At 36.2% G+C, this 19,144-nt stretch overlaps 2 protein-coding genes across 5 annotated transcripts in view; both read left to right on the top strand.

The window, feature by feature from the left end:
• The first annotated feature begins 309 nt into the window (after nt 1-309).
• Nucleotides 310-1,640, top strand: LOC135593384 (nudix hydrolase 17, mitochondrial-like). 2 transcript variants are annotated; one of them, XM_065083368.1, is made up of 4 exons: nt 310-551; nt 716-799; nt 887-1,015; nt 1,096-1,640. In XM_065083368.1, exons 1-4 carry the CDS (start codon nt 366-368, stop codon nt 1,222-1,224), a joined length of 528 nt encoding a protein of 175 aa, XP_064939440.1. In that variant the 5' UTR covers nt 310-365; the 3' UTR covers nt 1,225-1,640. The 2 variants fall into 2 exon arrangements, with proteins under 2 accessions (XP_064939440.1, XP_064939439.1); XM_065083367.1 differs by having other exon boundaries at nt 716-1,015.
• A 978-nt stretch (nt 1,641-2,618) lies between these two features.
• Nucleotides 2,619-19,144, top strand: part of LOC135583088 (rho GTPase-activating protein REN1-like) — a 31,342-nt gene continuing 14,816 nt past the window's right edge. The window contains exons 1-12 of one of the 3 annotated variants that reach the window (XM_065083371.1): nt 2,619-3,064; nt 3,236-3,392; nt 5,411-5,447; nt 9,964-10,040; nt 11,478-11,548; nt 11,644-11,726; nt 11,805-11,945; nt 12,473-12,592; nt 12,944-13,021; nt 13,761-13,816; nt 13,900-13,969; nt 16,492-16,576. In XM_065083371.1, coding sequence (XP_064939443.1) covers nt 3,258-3,392; nt 5,411-5,447; nt 9,964-10,040; nt 11,478-11,548; nt 11,644-11,726; nt 11,805-11,945; nt 12,473-12,592; nt 12,944-13,021; nt 13,761-13,816; nt 13,900-13,969; nt 16,492-16,576 — 953 coding nt within the window. In that variant the 5' untranslated portion in view covers nt 2,619-3,064; nt 3,236-3,257. Of the gene's footprint in view, nt 3,065-3,235; nt 3,393-5,410; nt 5,448-9,963; nt 10,041-11,477; nt 11,549-11,643; nt 11,727-11,804; nt 11,946-12,472; nt 12,593-12,943; nt 13,022-13,760; nt 13,817-13,899; nt 13,970-16,491; nt 16,577-19,144 lie in introns of those variants that run through there. The other 2 variants (XM_065083369.1, XM_065083370.1) reach the window with 2 other exon arrangements.

A 19,144-nucleotide genomic window follows, 5' to 3' on the forward strand; every position in this document is an offset into this window, starting at 1 on the left:
GGTAGCGACAGCCACCCCAGATTCCATTTACTTCCGACAGAGAAGACACGGGAGAATTTGACACGGTCGAACTCGCGTTGCCGGCCCGTCAAGTCAACCGTACCGCGGGGCCCATCGCCCTAAGGAGATGCCATCACAGTTAACGACGAACTCCGTCGCGTTTTGTCCACGGAACGAAACGCTAACGAAAGCGAGAAGTGACGGAGAAGCGTGACAGACAATGCCCGGAAGCGACGCTTCTGCCACGTCAATTGGATTCGCCACCTTCCTCCACGCGCTCCGCCGTCTCCTCTTCTATTTATTGCCCCTCTAGCCTGTTTACTCCGCATCGGAAACAAAAGGCGAGGAAGGTTGCAAGGAGGAAGATGGTGTGCATGGTGTCTCGGCAGGGCAGGCAGCTCCAGCGCTACAGCAAGAGCGGGAGCCGCCTCGTCGTCGGGTGCATTCCCTACAAGTATAATCCTGGCGACGGCGGCGGTGAAGACCTCGATAGATCCATGGAGGTTCTTGTCATCAGTTCGCCCAAAGGAAATGGATTGTTGTTCCCAAAGGTATGCAGAAAGCTACGTTTTTTCTTTCATGTCAGTAATGGATCCGTGTAATTTGCTCGATGAAATGTTCATGAGAACCCACCAAAAGAACAATTTTTGTCTTAATTAATCTGAATTCTTGGTGTTGAATCAATCAAATCAATGGGTTTCTGTTGCCTTATCAGGGTGGGTGGGAGACGGATGAGACCATTAAAGAAGCAGCTTTGCGGGAGGCATTGGAGGAAGCTGGAGTGCAGGGGAATGTGCAGGTAAGCTTGCGATCCTGCCCACTTCCTCTCCAAATTACTCGCCTTTGTCGCAGTGTTGCTGACCATCTTGCTGTGCCATCGTTGCAGCGAAAACTTGGGAAATGGAAGTACCAGAGCAGGACCTACGGCGCAGTGCACGAGGGCATCATGTTCCCTCTCAATGTGACGGAGGAACTGGGGGACTGGCCTGAGATGCACACGAGAGAACGCAAATGGGTAAGCACACACCAGAGAACTGAATCTTTAGATTCGAGGTAGTGGTGTTTTCCATCCCTCATACTGGTTTGGTGGATCAGGTGACGGTGGCAGATGCCAAAGAGGGATGCCAGCATCCATGGATGAAGGAAGCCTTGGATAGATTGGTGAAACGGCTGTCGAGTTCCAGCAGCAGTAATAACAGCAACAGTACTGCTTCAGCATTTTAGTATTCTTCTTTGGCACTCTCCACGAGCAGTCTCTCATGGATGATGGATGAACTCTCTTCCCACCAAGAATAGCTGATAGTTACAACAGAGTTTGATCATTCTTTCAATTCTTTCAGCCCTGTGATCTCATGATCTCATCGTTGACTGATGGACCCAACAAAAATTTGTAGTTTTCAGAGTACCAGATTAGTGAGCAACTTCATGGAGATAATCTTCTTTCTCGTTGGTTACTGTGATTACGATTATGTAAAGTTGAATCCATCTTTTTAATCCTAACTGAACTAAGAAATATTGAACATGTTTGGTTTTAGTGCTATTAACTTCATTGATAGAGTTTTGTGCAGCTTCCACTTTCTGTACTTGGCACAATCTCAACCACCAGGTGGAACCTCTATCGGGGTCACTTTTTTCTTGCATATTGAAAAGGATAAGTCGTGATGTTTTAACTATTTGGATCACTTACATCTTTTCTCTTGTTATCGAGCTTGTCTTTTTAAATTATTTTTAGTAATTTTTTAGATCCGTGTCTCTTTTTAACTACCTATCCTCACATCATTAATACTTGAATAATCTAATACAATACAACCACTATATATATATATATATATGTTTATTTCGTATATGTTCACATCATTTTACATTATTATCTTTCATTTTATTTTCTATTGGGATCATAGCTAATTAATTTAGAAATAAAAATATTTATTCTTTAAAATACCTTTCTAATTTGCTTTTTTATGTAAATTAAAATCAAATTCAATATAGTTTGTTCAAGCATGCAAGACTTAGCAGCATGATGTGAAACAAAATAATTATTTTAAGCAATTCATTGGTGGTGTTATAATTACATCCTCAGATTAATGAAGATTTCACAACAAGAAGCCAAAACTTCAGTGGTCAAATATGGTAAAAAATTAATGACTACGCCAGAATTAAATTCTAAAAAGCAAAAAAATAACAATACTGAATTTAGAGGGATTTATATGTATTTTTTTTATTAAGATAAAATTTAACAGGAAAAATTATAGCTATCAATGCCAAGGTCTTTGTTAATAACTTATATTTAACATATCAAAAATTTGTAAGATGATATCTTGAACTAGTCACTTACATAAACACTTGAACCTTAACATATGATGAATTAATATTTAGGGATAATATTTTATAAGATAAGTACTCAAACCTACCTAAAATGAATCAGATATACTTGTATTAGATTAATATTTGTGACGTAAAAACTTCACAATTGAGATTTCAAATCGACGTAATATAGAACATATGAGTCAAATATATCATCAAATTAATATTTTAAGTATAAAATAGTATAATCCGATAGCCACAATTTCAAGTTAAAAATAACCAAAAGAAAAATTTCTACATGAAATTTATTGTCTGTTTGCTCGATGCATAAGCGGCCCTCACGCGACACGCACGAGAAGGCAGACCCGCTACGGCATAACGCCATCTCCCGTGCACTGTCCCCACGGAAACTTGCTGTGCATCCAACCCGATTTCATTGTTGCCAACCCATATCCCACGGTCGCATACTACGTCCCCGTGCGATTCCAATCGTCTGTGGAGGGAGGGAGATAGCGGAATTTTAGGAGACGAAAGCGGGCGAGAGAGAATGACGGAGCGATGGAGCCGCGAGTGTGGTGGACAAATCTGACAGAATCGAAGACAAAGAAGAAAGAAAAATGAGGAGAGAGATGAGAAAAAGGAAACCGAGGAAGAAGAATCAGGAAGTTTGTTGCGTCGCCTGAACCCTGCCGTCGGTCTCCGATGCCCAGAACGCGATCATTTTGATGGGTCTCGTGTTCCCGGACTCGTTCGAGGCAGGGTAGGTGCCGTCTCTATTTCTTTGCTCTTTTGGAAAAGCCCTATGATTCTCAATCGATCTTGTATATGTTGATCGATCCACGACATCTCCACTTCTTGGTATTTTGGCCCTTTTCTACCGTCCCATGTATGCTTTGACCAAATTAAGTTTTCGTTTTATTCTCTGATGCAGTTGAAGAACGAGATAATAACAGATGGCATCATCTCATAGCGCAGACAATGTAATGCAATGCAAAACATGTCGCTGTGGGGAGGGGGATACCAATTTCTGGATCACCAGGGGCTCTGACAATCCTGACAAGCAATCAAATAATTGTCCTAATTGCAATGTAAGGCTCCGTTCAGTTCAACAATTAATTGTTTTCGTTGTTATATTATCTCTGTTAAACGTTTATCTGTACAAATAAAACATACTTGTTGTTCCTTTGTTTTGTTGTGATTGTTAGTTTTTATGAATTTTGTCAAGGTTGAACTTAATTATTTGTTATGTTGCTTGGTTTGTGTTCCATCATAGCATTTTTAAAGAACTTCTGATCCAACCTCAACTAGAAACAAGTGAAAAATTCATTGTTGACTAATTATCTCGAAATTAACTGATTTTACCTAAGTCGTGCAACACTCTTGCATATCCATCCACAAAGGTCAGTCTTCCTGAAACCTTCTATGATCCCTTAGGACTTACAAAAGAGAAAACAGGCTAGAGAAAGCATTTCACTCGGAATCCACTAGCAATAATTTCAGTAAAAACTTTATAGTCAATGCAAATTACAAATATAGACTTTGCAAGCTATAATTGATCATATAACAAAAGATCCAAGATGGTCTACTACATATCGAAATGCCCATAAGTGCCCACATGACACCACATTCTTTTACAAGCCTAAGACGATCATCAAAGTCAATCAAAATGGGGCTCCCAAGCCTACTGCTAGTCTCTCTCCATGTTGTGCAAAGCATGAACAAAATCGAAAGATATGGACATACATGAGCATTATATCAAATATCCCGTTTACAATTTTGTCCGTGACATAATGGTGAAAATAATTTTTTTATTTCACTTTAACTCCATAGATGCTAGTAACTGAAATTTTTTACTGGTAAATGATTTCTAGGTAAACAGTATCTGAATTTAATTATTAGATTATACATATTTTAGCTTAATACCTCATTCCTTTTATCCTGATATATTTTATTGGATTAGATTAAATCATAAATGAGATATCATTTATTAACAAAATTATCTGAAAATTGTGTCTCGTTATACAATGACTTACTATGAATTAGTCAGGGATATACAAAGAAATTGATTGAACATTACTACTCTGATAATCATTTAAAACTGCCAGGACAACCTAAAATCTATGTGCCATTGTCATCGACTTCATTCTATGTCATGTTTGTCATGTCAAAACACTGAAAAGCCATGCAGGTTTGGTAACCATAGCAAATCAGAAGCATAGCGCTGCATTTTCATCAATAGTGCACAACTGAATGAACTAGATGGCAGAATACTTTGGTCCATGAATCCATATCTCATATTGTAAATAGTTGTGACATATATGGCATATACAATCATTGTTCAGATGCTATCATCTTTTGTTGTCAGCCTTGTAATTTTCTTGTTCATATCTGTTACACCGACCCCATTGTCAGTTTTAAGTAGACCACCTTTTTGAGCTCGATCACTATCCATGCCAATGGTTTTGCTAGGGTGTTGCTTCATTATCATTATGTATGAATGCTTTAATCTTGTTAAGTCTCTGGAGTCATCCTTCTTATTATGTTCCCCTTCTTTCTTGTTTATGCAACAATTTTGAGATTCATTTGAATTTCTGTTATTCGAGATGATCTGTAATAATATGTTTGGCCTATGTTTTATAGGAAAGTGATTGTTGATGTACTTGCTTTCGTTCTTTTTTGCTGGTCTTTCACTCTTGTGGACATATGAATCTTTCTTAAGTCCTCCTTTCATGATCATACTATGAGTTCCTTCTGATTCTTGTGTCTATAACTATTCTCATTCGTTTTATCTGGTTTTTCACTTATGGGACATATGAACCTTTATTAACTCATGATTTTGCATTTATACTATGAGTTCCTTCTGATTTTTTTTATCTATATCTTTCTTGTTTTATGTGCCTTGAGCCCTCCTCATAGTATCTTACTGTTTATATATGGTACATACGTGAAAGTGAGATCAACTTCATGAACTTATATAAAATCCAGGATCACTAGGCATTTTGTCAGAAATTTCTCAAAATTTATCTTGTATATGTCCTTTCTGTTTTTAGGTCATTTTTCTTGAAGAAGATTGTGAATACTAAATGCTTGATCTCAACAAGTGCAGGTTTTCAAGAGTGGACCACTCTTCATTTCATCTAAAGGTATTCTTTTATACAATTTCTAGGTAGTCAAGCCATTTTCAGTGATTTTCATTTTATGTTAATGCAATGATTGACATATTAAGCTTATTAATATTTTTGTTCCAGTTTGTTGTTCTAATTATATTGAAAAGTAGACATCTAATTAATAGAAATTTCTTATATAATTTGCATTCCAAGTCTTGGCATGCCTTTTTGTATTGTTTACCTTGCTAATGAACCATCATTCCCTTATTCTCTTTTAAATTGGGTATAAACTAAAAGAAATAATGTTTCTTGAACATGCATAGAGATGAGGATAGGAATAGTGGGATAATTTCTCTCACTCAAGGAGAATAACATGATCAAAATTTCTTTTGACATGATCAAATTTCTTATATTCTCATTTTTCACAACATCAAGATTTTCTACTGAACAACCTAGATATGTTACTGCCAGTGATTTAAAAAACGTTAGGCGCCAAAAGGCGCCAAGGTCCACAAACGCCCGAGGCGCTAGGCGTTCGCCCAGGCGCTCGTCCGAGCGAAACGAGACGCTAAATTATAAAAATATATAATATAATTATTTAAAATTTTAAATAAAAATATGCTATTAAATTAAGAAAATCTAAGATACAAAATCACAATGTCACATTAACAAAAAGTTTCAAAATTCAAAACAATAAAATTTTACATCAAAGTCATTCATCATAATCAATATTATCGTCATTTTCACACAAATCATCTTCATTGAATTCGTCTTCTTCCTCTTGTCCTTCGATTCCTTTCTCTTTATCAAGATATGTTTCATTCTCTATGTCTTCAATAATAGCAGGAGCCGAGCTTGATGCTTTTGCACTCATTTTTCTCTTTGACATCTGTCTTGTATATGTTTATAATTCTCCAGCACTTGAAGCTCTTGCCACATCTCCCCATGTCAATCTATCATCTTCAAATACAAGCTCGTCTTCAGCATCTTGCAAGTTAGCACTCATTTCTCCTACTAACCACTCATTTGAATCATCAATATCTTGCAATGAGATTGAATCAAATCTATTTTTCAAATCATGACGAGTCTTCAAAGCTTGATTATACTTTATGTAAACAAGATCGTGCAATCGTTGATGTTCTAACCGATTTCTTCTCTTCGAGTGAATCTGTCATGTCATATAATTTAAAAATATATTAATACATATATCTAAATAAATAAATTAATTAAAATAAAAATATTTAGTAATACTTACATGCTCAAAGACACTCTAGTTTCGCTCACAACCCGAAGCACTACATGTCAAACTAAGTATTTTGATAGTAAATTTTTGTAAGTTCGGGGTGGAATTTCCAAATAGACTCCACCATTCAGCTGCAAAATTTATGTTATTATTAGTAATAACATAGTAACATAATATATATGAAATTAATTATATCAAATTATTAATACCTGGAGACGTAGTTGTCCTGGATCGAACGGCAATTGGAATTTCAAAAAGACCTTCGACATTTTTATATAAAGATAATTCATGAATAATCTTATCTTAAACCTCAAGGCTGGGAACTAATCTTGCAACACACTGATATAACCCACCCAAAACTTCTGCATCAAATCTAACAGATTTAATCTTATAAAAAAATTCAGGATTCAAATAATATCCTGCTGCATGTAAGGGACGATGAAGTTGACAATTCCATCTTTCGTCAATGATTGTAAAAATTTTCTCATATTTTTCTTCATTTTCATTAAAAGATCTTTTAATCGTCTCCTTTGTTCTATCCATAGCCTCATAAATATATCCCATTGCAGGCTTATTTTCATTATCCACCAACCGAAGGACTCGAACAAGAGGGCCCATTACCTTTAATATATAAACTACATGATTCCAAAAGGATGGCATTAAGATGATATCAGCAGCCCTTTTGCCTTTTGCTTCTTTTGCCCATTTACTTGTCACCCATTTCTCAGAGGTAAACATATTTCTCAGAGTATGTTTTTGACGATGCACGCTCTGTAATGCCAAGAATGAAGTAGCAAATTGGGTGACACCATGTCTCACTAATTCTTTATTCCCCGTAAATTCTCTCATCATATTCAAAGCCCCAATGTGATTATAAAGAAATCCAACAACAAAAATTGTCCTTTCTAAGGTTTTCTTGATTTCTAAGATCTTTCCAATATCCTCCAACATTAAATCAATACAATGTGCTGCACATGGAGTCCAATACAAGTGTTGTCTTTTTGATTCAAGCAATTTACCTGAGACAAAGGATAACAAAAATGATAAGACTTAAGAGTTTAACATACTTAATTGAAGATAAAATAATTAACAAAATCAAAAGATGAATATTACCAGCTAAAACATAGTTGCTTCCATTGTCGGTTATGATTTGAACGATATTTTGTTCTCCAATTTCTTCTACGAAGTTGTCAAGTAAATCATATATCTTGTCTCCAGATTTTACAAAAGATAAAGCATCTATTGACTTCACAAACATAGTCCCTAAAGAACAATTAACCATAAAATTAATTATACTCCTGTGCCTCCTGTCAGTCCAAACATCTGACATAATAGAGCAACCATGTGTTGCCCATGATTCTTTATGACCCTTTAGTAAGTCATTTGTATAATTCAACTCTTTTTGCAGTAATGAAACTCGCATCTCATAATAACTTGGAGGTTTTAATCCTGCACCATATCTTCCAATAGCTTCAATCATATCCTTAAAACTGTCTAAACGAGTTGTACTAAGGGGAAGACCAGCCTGATAGAAGAAGCGAGCAATGTGCTGAATTGTTCTTCCTCTTATTTCTTTATCACAAGCATCACTTATATTTGTTTGTCTCAATTTTGAGCCTCCTGCTTGCCCTTGTTGTTTTTGGGATTCTTGAAGCATATATAGATCCATCGGTCCTTTTCTACCTTTCTTAGTACTTATAACTTCTTTTTCCTTTTTGTCGTATACTCTTTTTTCACTTGGGTTAATACTCGTAGAATAATCTTCTTCTTCATCCCTGAGATGTTCAACATTGTCTTTTGGTAAATTCCCATAAGATTCATTCTTTTGTGTCTTCTTTTCATTCATATAATTCAGTAACTCTTCTTTTACCTCAGGTGGACATTTTTTGCAAGCTGCTGCATTCTTGAAATTTCCTACTAGATGTTGTTTTGCACGAAAAATACCACCTCTGGTAGTCTTATCGCAGAATATGCAAGTCACTGCATTAGGATCTTTCGGATCCTTCAAATAATTATACTTCCATGCAGGATCTTTTTTTGATACCATTGGAGACTCTATTGAGTTGCTCTCTACACTTGTCATTTATGTTGAAACCTAACAATAATTTCAAATAAATAAAAATTAACAACATTAAAATCAAAATAATATATTATTAATCTATTAACAGAAAATTAATCATTTCAAAATTCAAATAAACTTAATATTAAGAGTATACTGAGCCTGATGGAGAAACGAGGAAGCAGCGGCGAGCGGCGGCAGCGGCAGCAGCAGCAGCAGCGGCGAGCGGCGGCAGCGGTAGCGGGAAAGGGAAAGAGAGCGGAAGGCGCGAGCAGCGGGAGGCCTTGAGGGAGGCGCGAGCAGCGGGAAGGCTCGCGGGAGGGCTCGCAGGAGGCGAGAGGGCTCGCGGGAGGCGCGAGCAGCGGGAGGCGTGAGCAGCAGGAGGGCTCGAGGGAGGCGCGAGCAGCGGGAAGGCTCGCGGGAGGGCTCGCAGGAGACGCGAGCAACGAGAGGGCTCGCGGGAGGCGCGAGCAGCGGGAGGGCTCGCAGGAGGCGCGAGCAGCGAGAGGGCTCGCGGGAGGCGCGAGCAGCGACAGCGGCAGCGGGAGCAGCGGCAGCGAGCGACGAGATCGCGATCGGGATCGGGATCGAGAGCGGCAGCGGCAGCAGGTTAGTGTTGGGTTAGGGTTAGGGTTAGGGTTGGGGTTATATCGGTTTAGTTGGTTCGATTGAACCAACTAACAACCGAACCAGGACCGAACCAGACCTAAAATTCTGGTTCGGTCGCCTTGGTTTACCCAGGCGCTCGCCCGAAGCGCCCAGCGCCTGGGCTCGGGCGAGCGCCCAAGCGGCGCCTGTTTGAAGCGCGCCGCCTGGGACATTAGCGAGGCGCTCGGGCCTCGCCTCGCCTCGCCCGAGCGCCTAGGCGAGCGCCCGAGCGCCTTTTGCAATCACTGGTTACTGCATCGATTGAGCAACATCTTGTTTGAACATACTTTATGTTGTATTAGATATATTATCCAGTGATGATCTTCTTATCGTTCAGGTTTCAATAATAACCAGTTTGTAGTCCTTGAAATTCCACATTCTATGGCATCATAGAAATCATTTAAATTCTTTAAGTTGGTCTTTTCTTCAATGATTTTATTGTAATATCAGCATTTTGTTTCTTTCATCACATTTCATTTCATTCCACAAAAATGTGCATTGCCATCCTTATGTATCACGGTTTAAGAATATCTTTTAATTTTTTATTAAGTATTTGATCAACAAATATGTATGATTTTTTTAAAAATCCATTAAAATTGCAGGAATAGGTTGGACATCATGGAAAAAACGTTGGTTTGTCCTAACAAGCACATCATTGGTCTTTTTTAGAACTGACCCTGTAAGTATAGGATATTTTACATTAATCTAACCTCTAATATCATTTTCTACCCAAGATTTTTTTGGTTTGTAACATGAAGCATTTTTCTAGTTGCATGTTTGTATGGTGTTCATGTGTATGAACAGTGAATTTTCTGTAACTTGACTGATTTGTGCAATAGAACTGCTTTGACAACCTCTAAAAAGCTGTACTTCTCTGAAATTTTTTAGTTTATCATCATAAGATATGTAAAATCTCGGCATTTTCTCATTACATTAACTAAACACGAGACATCTATTCTTCTGCAGTGAGAGAATGCTATAACTAGTCTTTCTAAACTTCTTTTCATATTAACTGAACAATGGATAATTAATCCCCTAAAATGAGAGCTTGTAATTCTATTAGTCTAAACTATAAGAAGTACATAAAGTTCTCACAAATTTATGCAGTATACCATGATAATATAGATCAAGTTGTACAAGTCAAACTAACTTGATTTTGCATCTGATTTATATGATTTTCTAATTAGATTCTCTTGCTCAAATTCCATATCTCATGTTGAAACAACTAAATTTGATTCTTATAAATTCTAATGTTCTCTTGGCTCCTCTAGCCAATTGTTAATGACATTTGAGTAACCAAAGGTCTCACATATGTTTTAGTTCTGGTATGTGGTTCTCTGGAACAAATTCGGTACATAAATAGAAGAACGGGTGGGGGGGAGGTTATAGATGCTTACATTAAATTAACTTATTAAATATGGAATCGAGACATTAAAATTGTCCATGACTTTCTATGAAAACAAACTTCTTATTTATATAATATTAATGTATAGATTCTATTACCTCCTAAAATTTGACTTTACATGTAAAAACAGAAGTTTAATATTAAAATCTTTTTGATTATCTGTTTGATGGGGTTCGAATACATTAAAGTCTCACCAGAAATGATCTCTGGGATTAAGAAACACATTATTTTATCAATTTTATTTGGTGACTTCGTCATAACCCACTTTGCTCCATGAATTAGGATGCTCACATGACTTTCCCTATTTTTAAGTGCTTTAAATGTGAAGAGTGTTCAGAAGTGCATATTTTTGTTGAATATTTGTTATCCTAACTTCTTTCTTGCAAGTAAGATCCAAGTTTTGTCTCCTTTTTTGACTTTATTTTTCATTAAGTGAGACTGTTATGCCCCAGGTTTATATATGTAAATTTGTTTGGCATTGCCATTCAGCTAATTTAGTAGAATCCATTCTCAAATCAAGGAAAACTACCAGTTAGTTTAGTGCTCATTCATCCAATAAGTGATTGAGATGATTCACCCTTGCTTGGAATATCAATGGTTACTCACACACAGCCCGTGGAAGTACTTTATGCAACACTCTTGATGAGAATGAGTTGATCAATTTGTAAGAACATTATGGTTAATTATAGCATGCTTTACTTTTACTTTCAGGCTGCTCTCCCTCAAAAGGGAAGTGAAGCAAATGTAACGCTTGGTGGTATTGACCTGAATAATTCAGGAAGGTGAGAGTATTTGATTGGTTATTTAAAGCCCTGGTTTAGCTGAACACAAGTTTTACTGAAAACTGTTGATAAATTTAAGTTATTGTAAATTTCAGTGTTGTCGTGAAAGCAGACAAAAAGATTTTAACACTATTGTTTCCTGATGGCCAGGATGGGAGAACTTTTACATTAAAGGCAGGTTTACATACTGCTTCTGTACCCTTTTTAGGTTGATTTAGATTTTTTTTTCTTCACTAATTTTTGGTATCACAGGCAGAAACTTCTGAGGATCTATACGAGTGGAAAGCTGCATTAGAGAATGCTGTGGCACAAGCACCTAGTGCAGCCCTTGCATTGGGACAGAATGGAATATTCCACAATGAAATAACTGAATCAATTGAAGCTTCACATGATCAATGTATGTTACTTAGCCACCTATCCACAATGATATTAATAATCTGAAGTTTTTTGTGTTTCTTCTGATGAACAATGGAAGATTCATCACATTGCTTAGTAACCATGACATTATACTGATGAATATGATTGCAAATGGGCAGTTGTTTGGTTTGATTACTTTTTTTTTTTTTTTCATTTCAGCAATTGCTTTTGACTTAGTTTAATTCATTGTTTAACTGAATTGATCTTGTAAAGCTCTAATATGGTGGGTTAACTCCAAAGAGAATTCATTCTTTTGTATTGGTCAATATTCTGTATGTACACATGTATGGATAAGGTACCGGAAGATTCATTATTAACCTTAACAAAATATTAATCTGGGGTATTCCCCTCTCTGGACTTTCAAACTGTCAATTTCTTCTCCTTTAGGATTTTGCACCTTGATGTCATGTTTGTCTATTCTTGTATGTGTTGGCAAATGCCATGTCTTCTGACATATCCAGCCTCTGTCTCGTCAGTTTCTGATCTTTCCTTTTCTTTATTTTGAAGGGAAAGATACACAGCCTGCGACATCCACTGTGATTGGTAGGCCTATCTTGCTTGCACTTGAAGACATTGATGGAAGCCCATCATTCTTGGAAAAGGCCCTCAGGTTCATCGAGCAACATGGTATATTTTGTTTCTTGTATTTATTTATATTAGGTCTTTCTGATTACCTCTGTAGCAAAATATGCACTGAATGTATTAATTGAGCTTCTGTTTTTTCATGGAAGGAAAATTTAGAAGTTGCTAGGTTGCATGTGTTGTGGAACTTGTCGAAGCATATTATTGGTGTTATTATACAGCTCTTTTAGTAGGCAAAAATTGAGCTATCGTTTTTAGTGTGTTAACACATGTAGTAACAAAGAAACTGTTGCATGTAAACTTCTTCATAGTAAAGTTCAAGTTTTTAGAATATAAATGTTAATCTTAAGCATAAAGATCTATGGTTATGTGATGATCTTTATCACTTTTTAAAAGGAATCAAAGTGGAAGGTATCCTGCGGCAGTCTGCTGATGTTGAAGAGGTAAAATGCAGAGTTCGTGAATATGAACAGGGTTAGTTTCTCATTTTCTTCCCTTGTTTATGGATACTAGTTACCTTTTTGCTGTTACCTTCTTCTGAACCAAAATTAGCCTCCTGATCTGCTTCACTGCTTTAATTATCCGCAAGGAATGTGCTTCAATAATCTTGCAATTAAAGTACATTGGTTTTAGTCATGGGCAAGGATTGAAATATTATATCGTACCAGAGTTTTGACCTTCTCTCGGTACGATACGGTACTTTATACCGAGCGGTATACATTGGTTATATATATAAAATTTTGGCGACATCGCCTCCCTTCTCCCCCACGCTCGGCGACGTCGCCTCTATATATATATATATATATATATATATATATATATAATCTTTTATTTATATATATATATATATTTAAAAAACAATGCGTGATGTCGCCTCTCTCTCTCTCTGTACATATAATTTATTATTTATATATCTATTTATTTATATATTTATATATATTATATATAAAAAATTTAAAAAAAGTGCAACATCGCCTCTCTTCTCCCCAAGCAGGGTGACGTTGTAGAAAAATGAGGCGACGTCGCCTTTATATATATATATATATATATAATTTTAAATAAAAAATACCTATCGGTAGCGAGCGGTTCATGTACCGGTTTCCTATCAAACCGGTACGTACCGCCCGTATCGGACGGTATTATTTGAAACTGTATACCTTGGTCATGGGTTTATGCATTAATTTGAACACTTCTACATGGTTCTCTTTTTCAGGAAAAAAAGAGTTTTCTTCAGATGAGGATGCACATGTTGTTGGAGACTGTATCAAGGTGCAATTACGTTAGAAATAACAACCTAACAAGTTTCTTCCATAATTATGCTGGAGTTTGTAATTTACTTTTGTTGTATGCAGTATGTGCTGCGAGAGTTGCCATCTTCTCCTGTTCCTGCATCTTGTTGTACCGCACTGGTTGAATCATATAGTATGTCTGGACAAAAATTCTATTCCATATCACATCAATCTGATCTCATTTTATGTTTACAATGTTAATTTTATACTACAAATCCACTTCCCAAATATGCATGTTAGAGAAGAGAATAGAAGATCTCTGATGCATTATGATCTATATGGATAGTCACGGCAATGCTTAGGTGACTTGAGCCAATTTATTGAGGGCTTTATGGCTATATCAATGGTCAAACTAAGAGCCTTCAAACTATTCTTGTTGTTTTAAGAAATTTATTACATGAAACTTTGGATATCACATGAAAATTTAAGTTTCTATGCTCTAGGAGAAAAATGCAAAGACAAGTCCAGTTAAATAATCGAACATTACATTTTATGTTACTCGCATTTGTCATGCTGTTTGCATAAGACCTCGTTATATTCTTGTTTCAGTGCAATTTTGTTAAAACATTATGGTCCCTCTTTAAAATAATTTCACATCTGATGGAATCTTATTGACATGTAAAACTGTCAATATATTTGTTATACCTTTTTAACATATAAAAATAAAAGCAGTGAACATTACACAAAAATACAATTCTATGCAACATGAAAATTTGTCTAATTTTCCAATATATGAAAATAAGCGTGAAATATCAGATATAGATTAGACATTTGTGCTGAACATGTCATATATGACTAGTTGACAAATTATTCTTTCAGTCTGTAATCATGCTGAATGTACAGAACATGCATGTTAAATAAAAAATTTCAAAGTATGGTGCTATACGAGCTCACATTCATCTTTATTGTTATCAACGATTTTCTTTGTATGTAACAAATGCTATTCTGTGAAATTAGTTAATGTCTCTTTGTTATTATATAGTGATTAATTCTATATTTCTGTTCTCAGCAAATGGTGGTGGAGAGATTGATTGTTTTTCAGCTTCTTGATCTTGTATTTCCTAAGTGCTTTCAGGGGCAATGACAATTTAGGGACAAATGATTTAGGGGAATTTTTGAACAATTAGGAATTCCTTTCCTCCTATTTGAACAATTAGGAATAACATTGGTTAGAGCACAATATTTCTGAAGGATAACTGGATCAGGATTCAAAGTCTTGGATACAGGACCCCAATTACAGGTATGGTTTGCACCAGCATACCGACAAATAGTATGCTGGTATATGCTGTGGTATCAAGAAGGGGGTAAGAACTAAGAAGAGAAGGAGAAGAGGAGGAAGAGGAGTATCGGATGGGCAAGCAGGCTGACAGCGACGGGCAACATGAGCAATGGAGGGGCAGGCCAGCGGGAGCAGATATTGGGTGTCATGAGGGAGGTGAGGATTGAGAGGAATGGGGTTTAATGATAATTGAAAAGAATAAATAAGACCAGACTGCTCAAAACCGGCTGGTCCTTGTGCTGGTTTGCTATTGGACCAAAAAATACAGTCTAATGTGGACCCGTCCAGATGATAGTTAGAACTATGACCTGGATCGAGCTGTCCTTGTTTTTGTAGATGTGTCTCTCACATACCTAATCACTCTCTATTCACCCAAGTTCTCTCTTGAAAGCCTGGTCTGCATTCACCTTGCCAATTGTTGACGCTCTTAATAACTGAATGCGCTCTTCTCTCTTGTCTCCCATCTGCACATCATTCATTCTTATAGAAGATGACTTAACATTAAACATGGGCTTCCTTGTTCTTGTTGGCACATTTCTACAAATTTTTTGATGATGAAGGATGTCTCCGGTCAATCTAAAAAGTATTTGTGGAAAGGGAGTAAATATATTATGTGGTTGGCTATTAAGAACAAGATATAGTCCCAAGAGTCTCTTAGGAAATTGTAGATACAAGATGGTGCATATTTCCTTTTCTCTGCAGACTGAATGCTGTGACCATATCCTCCACTGCTGGATGGTGGATGAAATTTGAAATTTTGAACATCTTCCCTAGTCTCAAGATCATATAAAGAAATGGTGGATTCAGGATATACTTCTTTTTCTCTGCAGACTGTGATTCTAATGACCATATCCTCCACTGCTGGGTGATGCATGACATTTGAGCATATTTCTTCCCTAACTGCATCAGATATCTGCCATGATCAAAGACATATCTTTGAGGAAATCTATCTCACGTCCCACATGGTGAAAGTGAGGACAATCTTATTCTGCTTCTTGTTGATTAATTTTGAAGGAAAGAAACAATAGTTTCTAAAGGAGCTTCTCTGTATCATCATGGTTTACTTTCCTTGTAATAATTAGGGCCTCTCTCTTGATGGACATTGATGTGAGAAATTTATTCTCTCCCATATCACACATTTTTTCCTTCTCCCTTTTGTTTCTTTCGTTTTTATTTTTTTCTTTTCCCTGTATCTTCTTAATGAATAAACATGCACCATTGCTGCTTATGCCTGAGAAATTATATGTACTTTGCCACCAAGTGTAAGATGTTAAATACCCAGCTTACCGTACATGATTGTCTGGTTTAGCCATCAATATTTTATTTGTTATACTTCTGACTCGTGTAACATTCATTTTAACTTTGATATTTATTAGGAACTGATCGTGGAATCAGAGTTGACTCTATGCGCACTGCAATATACAAAACTTTCCCAGAGCCTAATCGTCGTTTACTGCAAAGGTATATCAGCTAATCCTAAGTGATCGTGGCTTTGCTTTTCTGTGCTGGTAATTTTTTTGAAGTGTGATTATTGCTTTTATGAATCAACAGATTTCCTATTTGAAAATATAAATTCATATAGCTATGTTTTTCCTTTTTCTCTTTCATTCCCCTCAATGTCTGCATTGCATGCATATTCTCACCTGCAATTTGTGACTCTTTGCATGTTCTGAATTTTGTGGCTATTTTGATAGTGAATATTGAGTAACGACGTTTTATCCTGATGCAGAGTTGTTGATGAAGCAGTTGGTATTATTAACCTTAACTATGAATTCAAATGAGGGTTCTTTTTAAGCTACAGAGGGTTTAACATTGTAGTTCACAACAGACAATTCTTCCAGAACTTTCCAATCCTGGGTGGGATAGTTTTTTCTTGTTTTAAAGGCTTTATTTGGTTGGAGATATAAATTTGATCACAGTAGCATTTGGTTCACCAACTCCTGTAATTTCTTTCAGTGTTTTTCTCATTATTTAGTTGATCTGTATTTGTCTGTCCCCTTCAATGTAATCTTGGATCTGAGGTCTAAAATCTCGTTTGGTATCAATTCGATATCTTGTCAAATCAGTATCATGGTTTCTGGGTGGTATACAAACTTTTACCACCCAATCTCACTAAATAATATTTAAAAAATACCAATCAGTGTAGACCATACCATCTGGTTATTTGTCCTTGATTGGATATAGGTAAATATGGGCCGATGTACCAATCTGAGTGATATATGAAACCTTCTTATTCATGATTACTATATATCAAATTGGCTTGACTATAATTTTTGTTCACAAAAAGTCATTTTGTTCTTGGATTCTTTCACCTCTCTGTTTTCCTTTTTGCTCTTTCTCAAATGTATGACAATTTTAGGTGTTAATATGTACCAAATATTATTAATATGATTTATCTTATAGTCTGAATCATAATAAACAACATATTTATTACTCAAATCATAAGTACCAAGTCAAACTAAAACAATTTTGTGAATAACAATCTTGAATTGATTTTGATATTTGAGAAATTAAGTGTAATTTACTGTGGTTAATTTTATTTTATTTTCTCAAGCTTATTTATCTTTGTACTTATCTCTTGGAACCCTTAAAGTGCAGTAAACTATATAGTTGTATTTCTAATATCTAAACCACTCTTAAGTGTGCCAAGATGTGGACAAACAAGGGTAAGCAAATTAATGTTGTTCATGTTCAAGGAATCTAGTTAAAATTAAATAAAATTTGAGGTTTTATCCAGGGTTTGTTGTACCGATATGTATTGCCCAGTACAAGCATTACATATTGATCTGACAGGATATCGGTACGCGGACCACTCTCTACCGAGCAATATCGGTCACTTGACCCTGTATCAGGTGATACGGGGTAGCGGTAACGATCAAAATATGTCCGTTACCGACCTGTACTGGTCGATATCGTTACTGATTAGAGGCTGAGATTGTCTTATTTCAAATGGTTAATATGACCGTTTGAGGCTTAGGAAAGTGTTTTTAAATCCTTTCCTTCCTCCTCTTTCAACTCATTTCAAGTTTATGCACGGAAGGGGAAGGGAAAATCAGTGGATGATTTTGAGCAAATGCTAAAGAGCCTACATAATGTAGACATAAAGCAAAACTCATCATATTCACAGCCATTGTATTAAGGATAATCTTATGATCAACAATAGTATGGTGATAGTTGGTCAAACTTCTCTGAGAAATAGTACGATGATCGATCTTATGATACGGAGTAATAAATCAATAGCGAAAGTAGAAGTTCTGGTATTTTCTATGCTCCGCACCAATACATGCCACATTTGTCCTTGTCTTAGAAGCCATCTCGGACATATGTGGTTCACGACGATCAGACTACGACTATCACCATATTGATGCACCAATGACATATTGTGTCTCAGTACACTATGTCGTGAGATCAATTTCAAGATTGGATTCGACAAATATATCATATTGATATATAGATACATAGGATCGAGGTCTACGATCCATCGCCCGTGGAGTCTCGTTATTTTTTTGGCGGTAGAACCAAGTATATCCATCGATTAATTATTTAATTTATTTGAATCTTAAAGTTTAAATCGTTTAAAAAATAATTCAACAATTCAAGTAATTTCTTTGTAGATAATTCAATATTTACAGAAGAACGATTCGGAATGTACCACAAAGCTACTTTTTAAAGCCTGAAAAAGATATATGCAGTGTTTGCCGTACCGAAGCGTACCGGCTGTACCGGGTGGTACGTACCGGTCCGCTAGGTACTCGGTACGCGGACCGCCCTGTACCGCTACAGTGCTACAGTGTAGTACTGTAGCACTGCTACAGTATCGGTACACCAGTACCGTACCGTACCGAGCCCAGATCGAAACTCCGGTACGGTACGATATGGCGGACCTTGGATATATGCACTATTCTTTCATAGTTTACAATATTTTTGCTAAAATTATATTAAATTTATATTTATTTCTAACTTAAAAACCCTAATCTAATTTTTTTTTTCAATTTATTAGGTATTTTTTGAGGTTCTTTTGATGATTTT

This window comes from Musa acuminata, chromosome BXJ1-9 (genome assembly GCF_036884655.1).
Source record: "Musa acuminata AAA Group cultivar baxijiao chromosome BXJ1-9, Cavendish_Baxijiao_AAA, whole genome shotgun sequence".
NCBI classification, from domain to species: Eukaryota; Viridiplantae; Streptophyta; class Magnoliopsida; order Zingiberales; family Musaceae; genus Musa; species Musa acuminata.